Source organism: Petaurus breviceps, unplaced genomic scaffold, assembly GCF_028583685.1.
Source record: "Petaurus breviceps papuanus isolate PSGF00001 unplaced genomic scaffold, PetGlider_PUasm1.0 90994, whole genome shotgun sequence".
Taxonomy (NCBI): Eukaryota; Metazoa; Chordata; class Mammalia; order Diprotodontia; family Petauridae; genus Petaurus; species Petaurus breviceps.
In genome coordinates, this window is record NW_027187393.1 from 4,996,834 (window position 1) to 5,018,183 (window position 21,350).

The 21,350-nt window shown below is 44.8% G+C and overlaps 1 protein-coding gene across 1 annotated transcript in view; it reads left to right on the plus strand.

Moving 5' to 3' along the window:
* Nucleotides 1-21,350, plus strand: part of TOX2 (TOX high mobility group box family member 2) — a 327,435-nt gene that overhangs the window by 279,053 nt on the left and 27,032 nt on the right. The window contains exons 4-5 of the mRNA XM_069077822.1: nt 4,509-4,748; nt 9,685-9,912. Coding sequence (XP_068933923.1) covers nt 4,509-4,748; nt 9,685-9,912 — 468 coding nt within the window. The remainder of the gene's footprint in view (nt 1-4,508; nt 4,749-9,684; nt 9,913-21,350) is intronic.

A 21,350-nucleotide genomic window follows, 5' to 3' on the forward strand; every position in this document is an offset into this window, starting at 1 on the left:
TCAGGGCCAGTCAGTGCTTGCCTGTGTGGACCATATTCACCTCTGAAGATTTACCTGGGTTAAAACCCAGAAATGAGGCCTGAGTCTCAGGGGAAATTTTTAACAATGCTCAGGACCCTCTGTAAGAAGGCAGGGAAACATGCTTCCCATCTCAACAAAGTTTCTGCTGGAAATGGAGCCAGGGGGGGGGGGGGAGGAACAAACAAATAAAAAATTCAACTGTTTGGGTGCTAAAAAGTGTAAACCTCATTTATTTGGAAAATCCACTGATCTGAATGAGGCCCGTTTCACAGCAGTAGTAGGTAACTGAGGCTACGCTCATCCTCCAATGGGCAACCCTCCAATTCATCTCACAGGAATCGGGCCTTCATACCATGCCGTGCCATTGCATTGTGACCTCACCTCATCCCCCTGTTTTCAGCTCCCTGCTATGTGTTGCCTTCTACCGTTAGAACGTAAGCTTCTTGAGGGCAAGGACTTTTGTGTATGTATCCCCAACCCTTAGCACAATGCCCAGCACATAATAAACACTTAGTAAATTATTTATCTATATCGAAACACAGTTATGGGGTGTACACTTGTGGAGAGACAGAGATGCAGAAGACCCAGCACCCGCCCTAATGGAGCTCAGGACCTGTGGCCTGGTGACCTATATTTTGGTTTTCACCCACCCCCTCTCCCCAACCTCTAACCCATCAGCCACCTGGTGTCTGGGGGCCCAAATGCTGTTTCACCCTCTGCACCCTGGCCTGTGGTTGAGCTGGAAAATATCTGTGAGGTCAGCCAACCTGGCTTCAGTCCAAGGAAAGAGGCTTAACTGTGAGCCTTCCAGACGCCTTAAAACAGCCTTCTGTTCCACAGACACCTTCAGGGTACCAAGCAGTGTGACCCAGAGATCTGTGGGGCATCACACACTGCAGGACTAATCGGGCTACATTACTGATACTGATCCCAGTGTGAGGCCTACCTGCCTCCTCATTCAAAAGCAAGAGTGGGGAACCTGTAGCCTTGAGGCCACACATGGTCTTCTAGGACCTCAGGTGTGGCCTTTTGACCAAGTCCAAGTTTTACAGAACAAATCCTTTTATTTAGGGGATTTGTTCTCTGAAGTTTGGATTTGGTCAAAGGGCCATACTTGAGGACCTAGAGGATCACATGTGGCCTCGAGGCCACAGGTTCCCCATGCTGGCTCTAGATCGTCTTTATTTCATCCAAGCCAGGAGCCCAGAGGAAGCCATTCCTGGGCCCTCAAGGGAGTCTGGAAAAACCCTAGAGAATTGCTTCTTCTTCCCATGGTAGTAGAAACATGGTAAACATCAGAAATTGAAGGGACCCAGGGGAAGATAATAATAGGAATTATTATAAAGACAGTATATAATAATAGCAGTTATTATAAAGACAATTTTAAAGACAGACTAACAGTGAACAGAGTATTAGGCTTAGAATCAGGAACACCTGGGTTTAGATCCTGTCTCTAACATTTCCTAGCTGTGTGACCCTGGGCAAGTCCCTTAACCTCTATGTTTGATCTCCACATTGGTGGAGGGAGTTCCCAAACATAAGAGTTCCTCTACAAATCTCAGAATCATAGATTCAGATTTGGAAGAGACCTTAGCACCCAACTAGTTCAACCTCCCTCATTTTACAAATGAGGAAACTGAGGCCCAAGAGATAAAATGATTTGCCACAACGTCACACAACTAGGAGGTGTCAGAGGCAGGGTTTGTAGCCAGGTCTTCCACCCCTGCCTCTCCAGGAAGTATAAACTTCTTACAGACATGGATGGTGTCATACTTCATCTCAGTATCCTGGGGGCACATTTTGTACCCAAACTGTGATTTCATTGGTATAGGGAAGCTGCCTCTGCCAATGAATATTGGCACCTATTATGCAACTTTGAGTCTTAGGCAGTTGAGTGGATCATTGAGAAGTTAAGTGACCTGCCCAAGGTCACACAGCCAGGAGATAGCAGGGGCAAGGCTTGAACACAACTGCTCCTGCCCTGGAGGATAACCATCACTATTTCCCATTGCTTTGCACATAATACGTTCTTAATAAATGAATTGAATCCTTGCTGATTAATTGATGGCACAGTAACAGTTGACACCACCAATCCTTCACACGTATCTCATTTTGATGGATCAAGCCTCTTTATCCTGAGAGAAGAAACGTATTTCAGGCTTCTAACAGTTCTGAAGGATAGATAGAGTGAAGCAGACAGATCCTGGCATTTCCCAACACAGCCACCCCCGAAGAGCTTGACCTTGATTGAGGAAGTCATCACTTCTGTCCAGAGCAAGCTGCAAATGTCACTATCACGTTAGGTTATTGAGGCTAACTGATGCATGATGGTCCCAAACCAAGCTATCAAAGGAGCTCCAGAAGCTTGGCTTCTGGGAGGAGACCTATGACCAGCCACCCCTGTACATCCTTTGGTCCCTCTTCCAGACATTTCAGGACTGAGAGAGCTCAGAGCTGACCCAGAAAAATATTTCTCAAGCCTGGCTTGATCAACAAGCAATTATTAATCACTTCCACTAGGAAACTAGGTGGTAAATAGAGAGCATTGGACCTAGAATCAGGAAGTGTGACCCTTGGCAAGTCACTTAAAAATCTCTCTCCCTCAGTTTTCTCATCTGTAAAATGGGGATGAAGATAGCTCCTATCTCCCAGAGTTGTTGTGAAGATCAAATGAGATCATTGTAAAGTACTCAGGCCAGTATCTGGCAAATAGTAGGCATTAAATAAATGCTTATTCCCTTCCCTTCTATCCACGGATATTTATTCTTATCTGTTCTGTTCCAGGATCTCTGCTAAGTGATAAGGGAGAGGAAGAGGAAGAAAGGCAGGGAATCCATCTTTGTTCTCAAGGAACCCATATTTTTAGTAGGAAAGAAAGCATTAAATCTAAGTATATATAAGATATATGCAAAGTGGACAGAAAGTACTCTAGGAGGGGAGGGCACTAGTAGCTCCCAGGGTGCTGTAAGTTGCTTAACCTAGAAGGGTCTCATTTTCCTCATCCAAAAACTGAGGGAGGGGTGGCTAGGTGGCGCAGGGAATAGAGCACTGGCCTTGGAGTCAGGAGGATCTGAGTTCAAATCCGTCCTCAGACACAACACAAAAACTAGCCATGTGACCTTGGGCAAGTCACTTAACCCCAGTTGCCCTCCAAAAAGCAAAAAAAAAAATGAGGGAATTGGACTAGCTGGCTAGTTCTTCCTCAGCTCTAAATCTATGCTTCTATTTCTGACCATCAGAGGTCATTAGGAAGAGCCTCCTGCAGAGATAGGCTTAGAGCTGTCTTTGACTAAGAGTCAGAGGTGAGAAGGGAGAGGTGCACAGGACAGTAATGGAAAAGACACAGAGTTGGGAGATGGAGCACATGTACAAGGAAAGACTAGTGGGCCAGCATGACTTAACCATAGAGTTTAGGAGGTATGGTTTAAAGAGGCAGAAAGATAGGAAGGGAGAAGTTTGTAAAGAGCTGTAAGTGACGAACAGAGGAATGAGTTGTATTTGTTCCTGGAAGTAATAGGGATCCATTGAAGTTTATTGAGCAGGGGTCTATTGTGGTCAGATCTGTGCTTAAGGAAGATCTTTTTGGCAGCTGAACAGAAGATGAATGGAGAGGAGGGAGACTTGAGTCAGGGAGTCTAATTAGGAGACGATTGCAGTAGAACAGGAGAGAGATGAGGAGGGCCTGAAAAAAACACCGTGTAAGCCTTTATTATTAGCCTGGGTGGCCCACATGACCTTTTCAATCTGGCTTGTGGCTGGGGGCCAGCACTCTTGCGTGGAGCTGACCCAGAGCCAGCCTGCTGAGGTCAGAGATGACTAGGTAAAGGTTGCTGGTGACCATGTTCCAACCAGCAACCTTCCCGGGCAGGGGGAGGGCAGTGGGAAGTTGTGCTATGGTACAGATATCAAAATGGAACCTGGCCCCAGCCAAGACCCTTGAGGCCACAGGGAAGATCTGAAGGCCACCCTTCCATCTTCCTTTTGCCTTATCTGTTGAATTCTGCTACTTATATAGGAAAATATACAAGTTTCTCAGCTTGTCATTTAAAGCCTACCATGATGTATCCTCAATCAATAAAGCAACTCAATATGGTGGAAAGAATGCAGCATCTGGAGTCAGAGGATCTAGGTTCAAATCCTCACTCTACCATTCACAACCTGGTTGACCTTGAAAAAAAGTCTCATTTTTCTCATCTGCAAAATGAGGGAATTGGACCAAATGGCCTCCGAGTTCTTTCCCAGCTCGAAATCTATGCTTCTAAGTTCCTGTTGGCTGGCAAGGCTCCAAGGACAACAGGGTTGTCAGGGGACCAAAAGAGTTGTTCCTGTCTGATTCTTCCCAGTAAATAACAGAGCTCCCTCTGAACAAGGAGGGCTAATTTCTGACCATCAGTGAAAGGTTTTGAACTCTGATTCTTCCTTATGATGTATGTTTTATGAACCCCTGGAAAAACACATTTTTAATTTTTAAACACTGTTATCCTCAGATCCAGGAGATGGTCCATGCAGAAGCATCGTCCTACGACTCCACCAGACAGGTGTCCCTGCTGAATCGCCCAACCATGCTGGCCAGTCACATGAGCGCCCTCAGCCAGTCCCAGCTGATTTCACAGATGGGAATCAGGAGTGGGGTGAGCCATGGCTCTCCATCGCCCCCAGGAAGTAAATCAGCTACACCATCCCCCTCCAGCTCCACGCAGGAAGAAGAGACAGAAGCACATTACAAGGTATGAGCAGTACCTTTCTTGGAAAACACTTGGTGAGGGTTACAGTGAGAACCTAGGCTTAACCTTTTCCGGGCTTATTTACTGGGCCTCTTTACAAACTGACCCTACCTGCTAATGCCTCCCATTCCCTGAAATTACCTTGTATTTATTATTCTTATATGAGCATATATGTCTCACCCTATAGAACATATCCTTGTATCCCCAGAACCCAGTACACAATAATCATTTAATTTGATTGATTGATTGATAGAAAGAGGACCAAGATTTTTCCTCTTTGCCTGAAAAACAAAAAGAAGTGGGGGAGAGAAAAGTAGAATGAAAGCAGGGTGAGGGAATAGAGAGAAAGAGATGGAGGGAAGGAGGGAGAGGGGGAAGGGAAGAAAAAAGAAATTTACATAACTTTGTCATATATTTAAAGGGCATAGCAAATTGTACATAATACATTTGCAGTTTCATGTGCAATCATCTTTTTATTATACTGTTATAGAAATGCTTATTTTATTACATAAATTAAAGATAAAAGAAATTTTTAAAGAGAAGGGGGAGGGGTGAGAAAGAGAGAGGGAGAGAGAAAATACTCATCAGATGGTAGCAACAGGTTTGATGATCCTGAAATTACAGGAAAGCCAAGGAGAGGCACAGAGAACTTAGGAGAGAACCCCAATACAGAGAGCATTTAGGGCCTTCTCTGTGGTTGTCTACACTGACAGACATCTTCCAAACCAATATGTTTCTAACCCACCAGTGTTGATACATACATTGGTGTAATAGCTGACAGCTAAGTTTTGGAATTTTGCTCCTATAACCTGCATTTCCACTCCTACACCCCACCCCCACCTATTTGTGTAAGTGAAAGCTGGGCTAAGTGACTCCTCTGAGCCCTGAGGTGAGGGAGCACTTCTTTAAAACACCCTCAAGAACCCACAGAGAGATTCAAATTCACCATTTCAGATGTAACATTATATAGGTGGGTTACAGATAGACAGATGTATACAGGTATGTGAGTCCATAGGTATGTATGTATGTATGTGCATGTGTGTGTATGAGTGGGTGGACTGTGGATGTGCAGGTATTATCTATGATATAATATACAGATATAATTATATGATAAATATATAATTGTATAATATATTATCTATTATACAATATGCACATGCTATCTGTATATATATTCTCTATTATATATGTCAATTGTATATTATAATAATTAATATAATATTAATTACAATTGATATTTAATATAATGATCACCAATTAATGAATAGTATATGTAATCATATATATGTACACACACACGTATTTTGAAAACATGCTCTTTAGTCAGTTTCTACTGAACCCCAGTGAAATCTAGCCACGTGATTCCCTGGCTTTTGTTATCCCTAAAGCCAGAGCACAACAGAAAGTGTGACCTCTCTAGGCTGTTAGGGAAGGGGAATGGTATAATTTGGGGGGGGGGGCAGCCCAGGAAACAGCAGGTTTCAAACCAGCCGTTGCTCTGCCCAAAACCTTGTCCCTGGCCCATCCTTCACTTTTCAAATCTCTCCTATGCCAGCTTCACCCCACAAGCCTGAGGAACCTCACTGATGTGGGGCTGCAGGCCTAAACAGGCCTCATTAAATAGTGCATGGAAAGGTCGGCCAGAGGTTCCAGGGCCAAAGAATCAGAAAAGTTGACTGGGACTTGGGGTTTGAAGCACAGCCCTGACAAATGCTAATGACCACTGGAGGATCTTTTTTTTTTTTTTTGGTATAAAATGGATCAAGCAAGATTAAGACAGAAAGTAGACACTGCCCCACCCCAGCTCCCTAATGGCCGGGTGAGACTGAGTTAGGCAGTGCTTCCCCTAATAAGGCACCCTTTCACCTCCAATGACTTTAATCCAAGCTCCAGCCTGGCAGGCTTAAATTAAATACATTGGTTGGCTTCTCTGCACATTCACTAATGGGCAGCTGTCCATTTGACAAATGTTACTCTCCTAATGCTGGGCTTAATGACCAGGCAAGGACTGATGAACAGAAAATATTTGCACAGCTCCTAATTTGGCCAGCTAAAAATATAGCCTCTGGTACCAGACTGTGTTGTAGCACCACAGACCTGAGAACTGGAGGGAAACTCAAAAGATCACCTAGCACATGTACACACACACACACACACACACACACACACACACACATGCACATGCACATGCACACACACAGCACACTCCTCTGACCCCTGCTTGCTGGCAGATACAATCCTATCATCCCTGTTTTGCTCTAAGACCCAGGGAGGAGCTACAGTTCTTCTCCAGGTCACACAGATTGTAAGTGACAGAACTAGACCTAGAACCCAAGTTCCATGGCTCCCAGTGTTACCCCTGCCCCATGCTATGCAGTCCCAAGAGCTCTGCCCTCAGCATAGGCTGAAGAATCTGGCTACAGAATTTCCATTCTCTTCCTACCTTCACGTTGTTGGTTAATGGCTCTGTTTGTCAGTGGAGAGGCAGCTGGCACAGTGGAGAGAGGGCTGGGCTCTGGGACAGTGACCTATCCTGGTCACTGCCCAAGAAGGCAAGGCACCCAGAGTTGAATCTGTGCCTTTTTCCCAAAAGCAGCTCGGGGTCAAAGTTGACCATGGGAAGATGAGCAGGGTTTTGACATCTCCTAAAATATCTTTCAGTTGAGGGCACCACCATCCTTCTCTTCATTTGTGAGCTACTTTAGAGCCAGCTGTGACTCCTTACGCTCCCTTACTCCTCACCCCCACTCTCCCCCACGTACACATTTCCAGTTCTTGTCTGTTGTACCTCCACAGCATCACTTGCAGCCACCCTGGTGCAGGCCCTCATTACCTCTCACCTGGACCATTGCAGCAGCCTTTTAATTGGTCTTCCTGCCTAAGTCTCTTCCCTCTCTAATTTATCTTCCACTCAGCTGACAAATTAATCTTCCTAAAGCTCAGGTTTGAACATATATGTCACTCCCCAGAATGGCAAACCACTCCAGTATCTCTGCCAAGAAAGCCCTAAATGGGTTGAAGGAGAGACGGACAGAGCTGAAAAATGACTTAACAATAAAAATCCAGTAAACTAGGGACAGTGGATAGAGCTCCAAGTCTGGAGTCAGGAAGACCTGAGTTCAAATCTAGCCTCAGACACTTACTGTGTGACTCTGGACAAGTCACTGTTTGCCTCAGTTTCCTCATCTATAAAATGAACTGGAAAAGGAAATGGCAAACTCCTCCAGTATCTTTGCCAGGAAAACCTCAAATAGGGTCACAAAGAGTCAGACACAACTAAAACAACCAAACACCAAAATCCAGGAAACTCCGGTGTCTCCCTATTACCACCAGGATCAAATATAAAATCTTTTATTTGGCTTTTAAAGCCATTCATGATTTGCACCCCTCTCCGCCCTTTTCCAGTGAACTCACACTCTCCCCTCCACATACTTTCCGGTCCAGTGACCTGGCCTTCCTTGCACTGGACACTCCTCCTAACTCCAGCCACTTTCACTGACTCTCCTTCATGCCTGGAATTCTCTCTCTCCTCTTCACCTCCTGTCTTCCCCACTTCCAAGCAGCAACTAAAATTCTACCTTCTGTAAGAAACTTTCCCAGATCCCCCTCAATTCTAGTGCCTTACCTCTGATGATTATTTCCAATTTATTCTGTTTACATCATGTTTGTACATAGACTTTTTCTTGCTGTCTCATCCATTTGACTGTAAGCTCCTTGAGGGCAGGGACTGAATTTGCCATTCTGTGTATCCCCATCACTCAGCACAGTGTCCGGCATTTATCGACTGACTACATGATTACTTTTCCAGTCTTATTACACATTCCTACTCTTCACACACTCTAGAGTATAGGCAAATTGTCCTTCTTACCATTCTTCATGCATGTTCCTCAATCATTTCCCATCTTCATGTCTTTGTAGGACCTCATGCCTGGGATACACTCTCCCTTGACCTCCCCACTTTTAGAATCCTTTGCTCCTTTGCTTCCTTTGGGTTCATCTCACGTACCACCTTTTCCATGATCCCTTTCCTTATCTTCCAGCTGCTCCTGCCTTCCCCACCCAAATTACTTCATATCTATTATGTATTATGTATATGCTATATACTTATCTGTGCATTGTGGTCTTCCCCAGTGTAACCTCCTGGAGGGCAAGAACTGGTTCACTTTCGTCTATGTATAGTGCCTAGCATATATTTTTGTTGTGTTTCAGTCATTTTCAGTCATGTCTAACTCTTTGTGTTCCCATTTGGGGTTTTCTTGGTAAAGATACTGGAATGGTTCACCATTTCCTTCTACAGCTCATTTTACAGATGAGGAAACTTAGGCACGCAGGGTTAAGTGACTAGCTAGTAAGTATCTGAGCCCCAGTTTGAACTGAGGTCTTCCTGACTGCAGGCACTCTACCTTCTGTGCCACCTAGCTACATATATTAGGTTATTCACTGATGCAGACAAACTGGTCAGCTCCCAGAGGAGTCCATGAAGGTATCTACATCAGAAGGCCATGAGTCTAAAAATGGAAGGAATCTCAGACTCCATCTAGTCCAACCTTTTCATTTTACAGATGAGGAAACTGAGGCCCAGTTAAGTTAAATGACTTGCCCGAGGTCACACAGGTAGTAAGTGTCAGAGGTAGTATTTGAACCCACATCCTCTAACCTCAGAACCAGAGTTTTTTCCACTGTCATAATACCAGAAGATTTTGCTTAATATGCCCCTGTGGGTAGCAAGTGGCTTTACTTTGTGCTGCTAGACACCAGGGGTTTTGTTAGGCTTTGAAAACTTTGGAGGCTCCCCTGTTGACATAGCAGGGTCAGCGCCAACTTCCAGGTTTTCCAGATGATTGAGTCTGTGGTTTCCCAAGATGGAGCCTGAGCTGTCCCCAGCCAAATTCTCATTGACTGCAGGGCGCAACCCCATGTCTTCTTGTTCCCCAAACAGGTCACTGGAGAGAAGAGACCCTCCACCGACCTAGGCAAAAAGCCCAAGAGCCAAAAGAAGAAGAAAAAGAAGGACCCCAATGAGCCCCAGAAGCCTGTGTCAGCCTATGCCCTGTTTTTCAGGGACACACAAGCAGCGATCAAGGGCCAGAACCCCAATGCCACCTTTGGGGATGTGTCCAAGATTGTGGCATCCATGTGGGACAGCCTGGGAGAGGAGCAGAAGCAGGTAAGTCATTTGTTCAAGGGAGCTCTGTTTTTCGGTGGCTTGGATGGAAAGGATGCTGGCAGAGGTGGGGCCCCCTCAGGGATGAAGCCCTGAGGGAATGGCAGGATACCAGAGCAGCCAGACTTAATGCCTATGAAAAGCAATGTCTGGTGCCTGGGTAAGAGGCCTGAAGGAAAAGCATCCACCTCCCGTGAATACCAACCTGGTCTTCCCCCATGCTCACCTGGTTACCCTCCAGGGACCCCAGCCCCCAGCTTCCCTCACACTTGGAACCTTTCCATGCTCCCTCTCCCAGAGGTTGTGGTGCATGTTGCAGCAGCATCAAACACAGTGTCAGGTTTTCAGCCTATATCCTAATTACACAACAGAAGCCAAAGTACAGACCCATGGGACTGCCTAGGGCCATGGTGTCTTTGAGGAAAAGTTCTTTTCCTCTGAGAGTTAAATGGTCAGAGATGGAGGAAGGCAGAGCCTTCAGACAAGGAACATTTCCTGGACTTTTGGAAGATTCCTAAGTCTCCATTACCGTTGGTCCAAAGGCTAAACAATGGGACAAAACTAGGCTGGCAAGACTTTTATAGGCAACTTCCCAGAGGACATCCAAATGCTAAGAAGGCCACGACAGCCTCATACCCACAAATGACAGAATCGCCAGAAACAAAATGAGCCGGGAAACTGCCATTGTGTTCCATGTCCCTTTGATTCTGAGGGTCTTCGCTATAATTTTAGTATACTGTAAAACATCCTTAAACGATAGCATATGGTTGTAACCCATCCCCTGGAAATGCTGTGAATAAAGTCCTAGCCTTAGAGACACAAAGAACATGGATTCAGATCCTGCGTCTGACACTTACAAGCTGTGTGACACTGGGCAAGTCACTTAATCTGTCTGAGACTCAGTTTCCTCATCAGTAGAATGAAGGGGTTAGACTCTACATCCACTGAGGTCCCTTCCAGGTGAAAATACATATTCCCACTTCTACCATACTTGATTTGCTCTTGATCTGAATGAATCCGTTAAATTTATAGCATAAAAAAGAAAAGTAAATATAAGAATTAATAGATACACTTTTAGCATAAGAGAGTACAAGTAGTGCTAAAAATCCCAAAGACCCAGGAGGATAAATATATATTTAGATAGCTGCAAAATCTTGTAAGATAGTGACTTTTCCAAGCATCGTATCATTTTTATGGCTCATTCTACAGCCATTACAGGTGATAGTATAAATCTGTACCAGCTTGGACAGAAGAGGAGGAGGAGGAGGGGATGTCCCCAACTTTGGGGGGCAGCAGAATAGATGATAGCATCTGCCTCTCCAGCCCTGCCTTCCCCCTCATTTGCCTGCCTGATCCAAGGCAGCCTGGCTTGACTGTGAGATCTAAGGAACCTAAAATGCTCATCCTGAGTGAGTCAGTAAGTTAAGGTCGACGACTAAGTCAAGAAAGTACCATTGTGTTCTATGCCCCCTTAATTGGGGGGGGGAGCCCTCACCATCCACAATGATGATATGCCCTTCCTTTGGTAGCTACCGAATCCAGAGGAAACCCCTGCTGAGGTTTAATCTACCACTCTTCAATTCATCCATGTTGCAAATATGCTGGATGTAATACTAGAAACTTTATAGTGGCAGGTGTAATCCGTCAGTAAATTAACAAATGTTTATTAAACACCCACTGGGTGCCAGGTATTATATACTTGGCACTGGAGAGACAAAGGCAAGAGTGAAACAGTTCTTGCCCTCAAGGAGCTTATATTCTATGGGAGGAAACGATACATACACAGATAATTATATACAAAATAAATTGTTGTTGGTGTTCAGTCGTGTCCAACTCTTCATGACCCCTTTTGGAGTTTTCTTATCAAAGATACTGGAGTAGTTTGCCATTTCCTTCTCTAGCTCATTTTTTAGATAAGGAAACTGAGGCAAACAGGGTTAGGTGACTTGCCCAGGGTCACATATCCAGGAAGTGTCTGAGGCCAGATTTGAGCTCAGGAAGAAGAGTCTTTTGTCTCCAGGCCTGGCACTCTATCCATTGCACCACTCAGCAAAATAAATACAAGTTATTTATAATTAATAATATTTATAAAAATGTTTTGATAAATAATAAAATATATTATTTGTAAATATATATAAATGTAGTGTATTGGGAGGCATGAACCAGTAGCATCTGGAAAGACTACATATAGGAGGTAGTATGTGTTTTCAAGGGGATGAAAGCTGTACTTTCAAAGCAACAAAGAATTCTAAAAGGCATTGGTGAGGAATGAATGCACGCCAGGCATGGGGACAGCCTATGCAAAACTTTGGGGCAGGAAATGAGAAACAGCAAGAAGACTGTTTAGACTGTACCATTGGGGTACTCCAAGGGGGTAGGGAGTGATATGTAATAAGGCTGGAAAGGTGGGTTGGAGCCAACCTGGGAAGGACTTTTAATGTATGGCTTCCTCCTCTGGTTCTATGTTAGTCCCCGGGGTCTTGACATCATGGAAAGTGTTTGCTCCTCAAACTCTGCGCAGACAGTCTTGAGCAGCCTTCCTTCTTGGTCTCCACATAGCACCGCTCAGGGCAGATCAGATCTGGCAGCTTCTTTGACAGCACCATCTCCCTCACTCACATAATCAGGACTTGGAGCAGATGAGGGGATGCAGGATCTATTTCCAGGAGAGCCCCAACAACATCTAGAAGCATCAAATTGAACCTCCTGCCCCTCCCAACTCCCCACCTTAACTCCCAGCCAACTCTGCAGGAATAAGGGCAAATAGAGGCTCTGTCTACCCTGCACTTTGGTTGGTGATGACTTAGAGGGGAAAGCTGTGCCATTGATCTGCTTCTCTCCTTAGCTGGTAGGTATTGATAAGAGAAGGGCAGCTAGGTAGTACACAGCTAAGTGGATAGAGCACCAGGCCTGGAGTCAGAAAGACCTGAGTTCAAATCCAGCTTCAGACACTTACTAGCTGGGTGATTCTGGGCAAATCATTTAACTTCTGTTTGCCTCTGTTTTCTCAACTATAAAATAGGGATAATAATAGCACCTACCTCACAGGTTTGTTATAAGGATTAAATGATACAACATTTGTAAAAGTCCTTAGCACAGTGCCTGGCAAATATAAATGGTTATTCTCTTCCCCTTCTCTCCCTAAATTCCTTTTAGGAATTTGAGGCAGCTAGATAGTGCAATGTATAGAGTGCTAGACATGAAGTTGGGAAGATCTGAGTTCAAATCCAGCCCAAATGCTTACTAGCTGTGTAACCCTGGGCAAGTCACAACTTCTGGCTTGCCTCAGTTTCATCAATTATAAAATGGGGATAATAACAGCACCTACCTCTTGGCATTATTATGAGGAGCAAATGAGATGATATTAGTGTGAGACCTTAGCACAGGACCTAGCATGTAGTAGGCCCTTAATAATGCTTGTTGCTTTCCTTCTTTTTGGCCCCAACATTCCATAATTCTCTGATCTCTATTCCATCCCTACAGCAAGTTATGTTTCATGTTTAGTCATTTTTTGTTGTTTTTTTTAGTCATGTCTGACTCTTTGTGACCCATATTTGTGCTTTTCTTGGCAAAGATACTGGAGTGGTTTGCCATTTCCTTCTCCAGCTCATTGTACAGATGAGAAAACTGAGGCAAAAAAGTGAAGTCACACTGCTAGTAAGTATCTAAGGTCACATTCGAACTCAGGTCTTCCTGACTCCAGACCCAGCGCTTTATCCACTGAGCTGTCTAGCTGCCCTTACAGCAAGTTGTGTCCCCAAGTAACCTTTGAAATTGAAAAGTGTGCCCTGAAATGGGCAGAGCACTGAGCTAGGAGTCCAGGAGCTGGGTGTTGAGACCAGACAGGAAGATCTTATTTCCCTTTAATTTCCTATCTGCTCAGTCTACCCCTTTAGAGGCCCTGAATGCTGCCCTTGAACTATGATGACCACACACTAGTAACTATTTCCAGTCATGAAGAAATGAACTGTTACACCAGAAGACTACCTTAGTATGTGACTGCAGCAGCATCACAGTGGAATTTCACCAGGGCTGGTCAGCTGTGAGCCAGCCTAGCACGGCCTGTGTGATGCCAGGCCCAGAGAAGCCCCATTTTCAGGCTCTGGCAAGGTGAATTCTGGAGGCTGCCTGCCCGCTGTAAAGGGGATTGCGTTGTAATCTGTGTTGTACTTAACCCAGATCACTTAAACATCCTGCCTCTCACCTTCGCTAACTCTTGAATTTTTTGCTTAATCTTTAAATAGCCTTTTTTCTCTGTTTCTAATTGACTCAGTTAATACGTCACAATTAGGAGACTTCTCTACCTGTGTCCTGACCTGGTCCCCATCTGCACATTTAAGATCACTTAAACATCCTGCTTTTCACCTTTAATAACTCCTTCTTTTTTGCTTAATCTTTAAATAGTCCTATTTCTCTGTTTCTAATTGACTCAGTTCGTACATCATAATCAGGAGGCTTCTCTGCCTGTGTCCTGACCTCGTCCCCATCTGCACAGTTCTCATACTGCACCCCACCCCCCAGCCCCAGTGGAACCATCAGTCTTGTGCAACAGACCTGGACCACTGTTTGTGAGGCTCTGCCATTTATTACTCAGAGCACTTTGGGGCCAAAAGGGACCTTACAAATCCCCTAGACCAGGGACTCAACCTTTTTTGTGTCCTTGGGCAGTATGGTGAAGCTTCCAGGCCTCTTCTTAGAATAATGTTCTTTTTTTTTTTTTTTGCTTTTTGGAGGGCAGTTGGGGTTAAGTGACTTGCCCAAGGTCACACAACTAGGTTTGTGTGTGTGTGTGTTAAGTGTCTGAGGCCGGTTATATCACCACTTAAGGTCCCTTCCTGCTGTAGATCTGTGCTCCTATGATTTTCTGGAGGACGTTTTGTTCCTGTCCAGAGAATGCAACTATAATGTCAGGGTTTTTTGTTTTGTTTTGTTTTTTAACAGCTCTCACCTGGACTGTCTACTTTGTATAGATCTTCTATGTACCTAGTTACTTACATGTCTCCCCCATTAGGATGTAAGCTCCTTGAGGGTAGGGACTGATTTTGCCTTTCCTTGTATCCCCAGCACTTAGCACTTAACCCCACAAATAGTGATTAGCAAAGGCTTGCTGACCAGCTGACTGAGCTCCCAAAGGGTTTTCCACTCCCATGCCCACAGTACAGCTACCTTCCCATGAAGGTGTTTGGAAGCCAGACTCTCCAGTGGTTTTCATCTAATGGACTAAAGCCATGTGAGCCTATTGGCTTTGGAGTTACACAGGATATTCCCAGCTTAAAACTGCAATAAGATTTTGGGGACATCCCATACAAGATCAAATCCTCTCCCTGAACACCACCAGCACCCCCTTAACACTAGGTTGGTAGTGAAAGAATGTTGGAAGACAGGACACCCAAGTTCTAGTCGATTTCTGCCCCTAATCACTGTGTGGCTTCAGGCAAGTCACTTTACCTTTTTCAGCCTCAGTTTCCTCATCTGAGGAGTGGGAATAAGAAGCCCCATCTTTTCTCCTCTGTTAGGCTAAAGGATACTGTTAAGAGAGTGGACCTGTGATTTCACTGGTATAGGAGACTCCCTTAAGCAAAGCAACTTAGCATCTTCCTGCAGTCCATAGTCTTGGAATGTTGCCTAAGGCCCTGAGGGTTACAAAGCGAGTATGTGTCGGAAGAGGGGCTAAGTCCCAGGCTAGCACTCTCTCTAGCATGCTATGCTGCCTCTCTTGGTTGTGAAACTGATATGAGATGAAAATTGGGAAGCACCCTGGTGCAATTAAGAGTGTAATATTTTCTTCTTGTATTTCTCATTTTAAAAAACCTTTTTTTGAATGAAAGGAATAAGAAAACTATTAAGCCCCCACACATTTAAAGTGTTCGACAGTTTTGTTTTGTTTTGTTTCAAATCATCTCTCAGCCTCCTGTTCGAGGGGGTGGCCGCCTGCCATCCCCGGAGGCAGCAAGAACTAATGCCATCCCGCAGCCAGCTAGTTGGCAGAACTGAGAACGCCATTCCAGGCAGAATATAGCACCTCCAAAGGCCCTGAGAAGAGCCAAATACAGTCTGCAGGTGCTGGTTGTGTTCCTGACTGCAAATAGTCAGTCCCCTCCATTTCCCTGCCCTGCCCTCTTCACCCCCAGAGACAAACCTGCCTCTGCAGCCCCAGTTGAGTGTTTGTCCCAGGACAGGTGACAAGTGCCCCTAGAGCAGATTTGCCCATTTTCTCCTCCCAATAAAAGAAAAAAAAAAACAAAAGTTGCTCCCTCCCCTTCCAGAGCCTTCTCTGCATTTCATTTGGGAACCTGTGGAAAAGGAATTCCCATCTCTTCCCACAGGCTTTTGGCTAGGGATTGTCCCCAAGGAGCAGGCCTGTTGGACCCAGAGCCCTTGGTCATCTGGAATCCCTGGGGAGGGAGCCTTCCACCCTCCAATCCCGAGGGGTTCAGTCATCTAGCCTTGGTCAAGGGGAAGGGCGGGAAAGGACACCCTCCTCGTCTTTCTCAGTGGGACCTTTTCACATTTTTCACATTTCACTTCCCAGCTCCTATCCCATGAAACCTCATTCTCTTTCTGACACACTTGTATCTAAATTCCTCATTTCCTGCCCGTTTGTATTTCTGGTGGTTGCCTGGTGATTTGCTTGTGTTGTGGGTACTGGATCAGAGCTCCTGCCCTTGGATACTGTTCAAGGACACCTGTTCCTCAACCCCCGATGTTTTGCCCCTCCCCCCTCACACCTGCTCGAGGGCCGTCATACCCCAGGTGGTCACATCCACTCCCCATCTTGCCGTTCAGCCGCCTCCCTTCTGTAGTATCATCAGGGTTTATATTAGAGACCACTGAAGAATTCAGCAATAATAATAGCTTGTATTTCTATAGCACTTTAAGGTTTATAAGGGGCTTTCCTAATGAGAACCTCAATATTCCCATCTGAAAAATGGGAATAATTAGCACCCGCCTCCTGGGGCTTTTATAAGAACCAAATGATATATATAAAGCACTGTATATACCTTCAAACACTATTTAAATATATCTTTTATTATTATCATTATAACCTCCTAAGATCCATGACTTTAAGTAGTAAAATCCGTATTTTACTGATGAGGCATCTGAGTCTCAGAGATTGTCCCAGGACAGCTAGCTAATAAATATCAGACTTGAATTCTGGCCTGGACTCCAGGTCCAGGCTTCTTTCCACTGTAGTCCTTGCACAGCTGAAGCAACATTTCCATATTCCCTGGGTTTGTCCTATCCTGGAGCAGGAACTCTGCTTTATGTAGGAGTAAAAATACTAAAAAAACTCAATTACCAAATAAATTTCATGTCTCTAACACCCCACAGATTAGTCTTTGGGAAGTTCTCTATTCAAAGAGGCTCTGGCTCACGGAAAGGGCCCACAGATACAGTGAAGTCACAGATACAATGCCCAGTAGTTCCACCCTGTGACTACAAAAGGCTGGCAGTTAGTCAATAAGCATTTATTAAGCACCAGGCATCAAAAGGCAGGCAGTCAACACATTTATTAAGCACCTACTGTGTGCTAGACACCAAGAGACAGGGGGTCAACATATATTTACGTAGTACCTATGTACCATGTGCCAGGAACTATGCTAAACAATGGGTATGCAAAGAAAGGGAAAAATAATCCCTGTCCTCAAGGAGCTCACAGTCTAATGAGAGAAGCAGTACTCCAACAACTGTGTATAAACAAGCTATGTACAAACTGGAAATGATCAGCAGAGGAAAAGTGCCAGTACTAAGAGGGATTGGGAAAAGCTTTCTGCAGAAGGTATGATTTTAGCTGGAATTTAGCTGGCAGGACTGAAGAGCCAGAAGGGTTTGGAAAGATCACCCCAGACTCCTAGGCACCAGGAGCAGCAGAGTCCAGGTGTTACCTGCTCTCCACGAGAGACCTTGGTCATGTGCCCTGATGATCATCACCCCCAGGTCTAGAGTGCTTTACAGTTGATGGATGTTTTCCTCACATGACCTGTGAGGTAGGCCCTGCAGTGATGATTGGTGTCATTTTGCACTTCCAAAAACCCACTTAGGGAAGGACATATTGAAACAGCTACAGGAGAAACCCCCAGTGGTGAGAGGGAGAGGAAGGGGCTTTCTCAGGGCCATAAGGCTGGTAAGAGGCAGACCTGAGACTGGAACCCAGCCCTCTGGTTCTAAGGCCAGAGCTCTTCCCGGAACATGCCCCCTGCCCTGCTTCCTCAGCTAGGACCTGTGCTAAGCAGACAGCAGGGGGGTCTAGGCCTGGAATTAAACTAGTTAGGTTACTAGGCTAGACTAAACTACTTAACTAGAACTAATGACTAAACCACTATTAGAACATAATTCCTAAAGTAGAAAAGTTGCCTCTGACACTGTAAGAAGACATTTTGTTTGTTTCCAAATGGATATAAAAAGGGGGTTTATGTTTGCCTTTAGTTAACCAGAAAATTAAATTGACCCAGAACCCCTATTACCCTGATTAATCAAAGGTAGACTGTCCTGGTGTGAGCCAGAGGGAGCAACAGCAGGAGCCAGTGACCAGAGGGTAGGGTCATTGATTTCAAGCCATAAGGGCCCTAGGGGCCAGCTTCTCCAAGCCCCTCATTTCCCAGACTAGGAAATCGAGGTCCAGGACATTGCAGTGAGTTGCCAAAAGTCACAAGGCATAAATGTAGTGAGTTCCTCTAGACTCACCCTCCTGGAGCCAGGCAGGTTACATGGCCCCCTCGGGGTTCAAAAGTACCTTGAGAGGTTTGGGGTTACCACTGCCTCAGTTTCTCACAAGCTCCTCAGTTCCACTGAACCACCAAACATCAGTTACATTTTACAAAGGGATATTTACGTCAAAGATGTGACAAGAAGAAAAGTACAAAAAATCCCTCCCCCAATACTTCAGGCATGTTTTCCCCATCTTACCTTGTGAGCTTAAACTTAGTTTCTCTTTAGCATTGTTCCCACCAAATTCATCTCCAAATTTGGTAGGACTTCCATATGAGGCCTGTCTCAGTCCTTCCTCTGGGCACCAGCACTGAACTGGCTACAAAAATTCAGATGTTGGACACCTGGGTGTCCCTGTTCCTTGACCTAAAATGAAATAACAAATACCAAGACAGGCAAAGAACCCAGGCCTAAGTATCAGAAGTGGGATGTGAACTCAGGTCCTCTGACCCCAGTGCTAATGCACTTTCTATCGTACCACACAACCTCTCTCCCAGAGATGCCTTGCCATTGACCTACCTCTGGCTTGTAAGGTTTCTTCAAGATCTAAATATTTGATCTTATGATCTCCAAGGACTTTTCCAGCTTTGACATTATATGATTTTCTCCACTGATGGACCCATTTCAGCCAGTTTTTCCCTCAGTTAATTGCCACGATTCTACTTGGATGGTCCATGTTTCACCATAAGGGAAATATTGGAAGTGTTAAAGCAGGAACCGGGTGACCCCCTGTCAGAGAAGCTGGAGGGCAGATCTTCCTTGTAGGAAGTAGGAAGCCAGACGAGATCTCTGAGGGCCTTTCCAGTACTGCACACTCTGATTGTAGGAGAACATCTCTTCTGGGTGGCACCCTTTTATCCCCTCACTGACCCAGGAAACAGCACGTTTTTGAAGAAGAAATTAAGACAGACTATTAAAGTCAGGAAAAACAGCAACTTTGGGAGATGGAGGGGGAAGAGAGCCGGCTGTGGGGCGCACCACAGGGCATGTTCTCTGGGCTCCGTCAGCAAGGGTGAGGGTAATTGTCTTCTCTAATTAGCTGGTTATCAAACATGAACATTTCATTACGCTATAATGTCTCTGCTGTTTTGCTGAGACAGGCGGTGTCAGGATTACGACTCTAACACATGCTTCTTAGAGCTTGGATATCTATCTTTATTCACAATCACTCACCATGTTAGCAGCTCCCCCACCCCACACCATCATTAATGACACCAGCTGCTTGCAAATAAGGAAAGAAAATCAGCAGTCACACATGGCGGACTTCTTTTTATGGAAGTACACACTTGCGCACTCAGAGATTCATACGTACACATGAACATACAGATACGCACATATGCACACCCATATACACTCACATGAACACATAGGGTCCTAGATTTAGAGCTTGAAGGGACCTTACAGGCCATGAAATCATTTAGCCTAATTAGAGACTTGCAGTAAGACTGTAAGTAACAGATGAATCTCTGATCCCTGTGGTGGAGGGAGTTTCCATATTGGGAGTTCCCCCATACCAATAAATTCTCTGACTCAGACTCCCCACCAAAAAAAAAAAAATGGGATTTGTTTGGGTTTTTTTTGGTAAGAGGGTGGCAAAGCAATTGGGTTTAAGTGACTTGCCCAAGGTCACACAGCTAGTAAGTGGAAAATGTTTTTTAATACACACACACACAAACACACAGAGACACATAGATGCATACGCTTACCTCACTAATGCAGGGGAAAGAGATTGCATTTAAGGTCACGGGACCTGAATTCAAATCTTGGCTCTTAAATTTACTGCCTAACCTCAGGCAAATCACTTAATCTCTCTGGGCCTCAGTTTCCTGAGGGGGTTGAACATGATAGCCTCTAAGGACCCTTCTCACTCTAAATCTATGATCACATTCTATGATGGATATGTATGTGTGTATCTCACACACACCTGAACAGACATAAGTAGAAAATGTTTTGTTTGTCTTTAAGTCCTTTTAATACTTGGGAAATTGTAATCCCGAAGAGAAAGTGTGATTTATTTGGAAAGAAAACTGTTGTGTCAATATTGAAATAAAAACTTGGAAAGGGCCCGGGTACTGGCTGTCATCCTGAGCACCAAAGCTTCTCTGCTAGGCTGTGTGAAATTCTTCTGATACTCTCAAGGGAAATGACAATGACATTCTCATTTCCTTGGTACCCTACAGTTTACAAATTAGCACCCCAATTTTAGAGGTATTAACAATTATCACAATAGAACATTATCATTAATAACTGAAATTTCTGTAGTTCTTTAAAGTTTGCAAAGCATTTTATATATGTTTTCTAACTTGAGCCTCATAGCGACCCTGCAAGGTAGGTAGTACAGGTATCATTCCCATTTTGCAGATGAAGAAGGTAAGGCCCAAAGAGAAGTGGTTTGTGCCCACAGCTAGTAGAGAGCAGAGCCAAGAGCAGAACTTCAGTCTCCTGGCTCCAGATACAGGGTCCTTTCCCTGGCTCTACACCTCCTCGCCTACAAACTCCATAGCAAGGTCGTCATGCGGGGGAATAGACTCACTGATCTCTCTAGCTCCACGTAAGCATTTACAGAAATTAAGATTTTTCAGCATCTGTACCTCCAGCTCCACCTGGAGGAACCCCCTGACCTTCACCTTCTCTCTCTATCTCTGTCTGTGCGTGTGTCTCTCTGTGTCTGTCTCTGTGTGTCTTTGTCTCCTTCTCTCTCTCTCTCTCTCTCTCTCTCTCTCTCTCTCTCT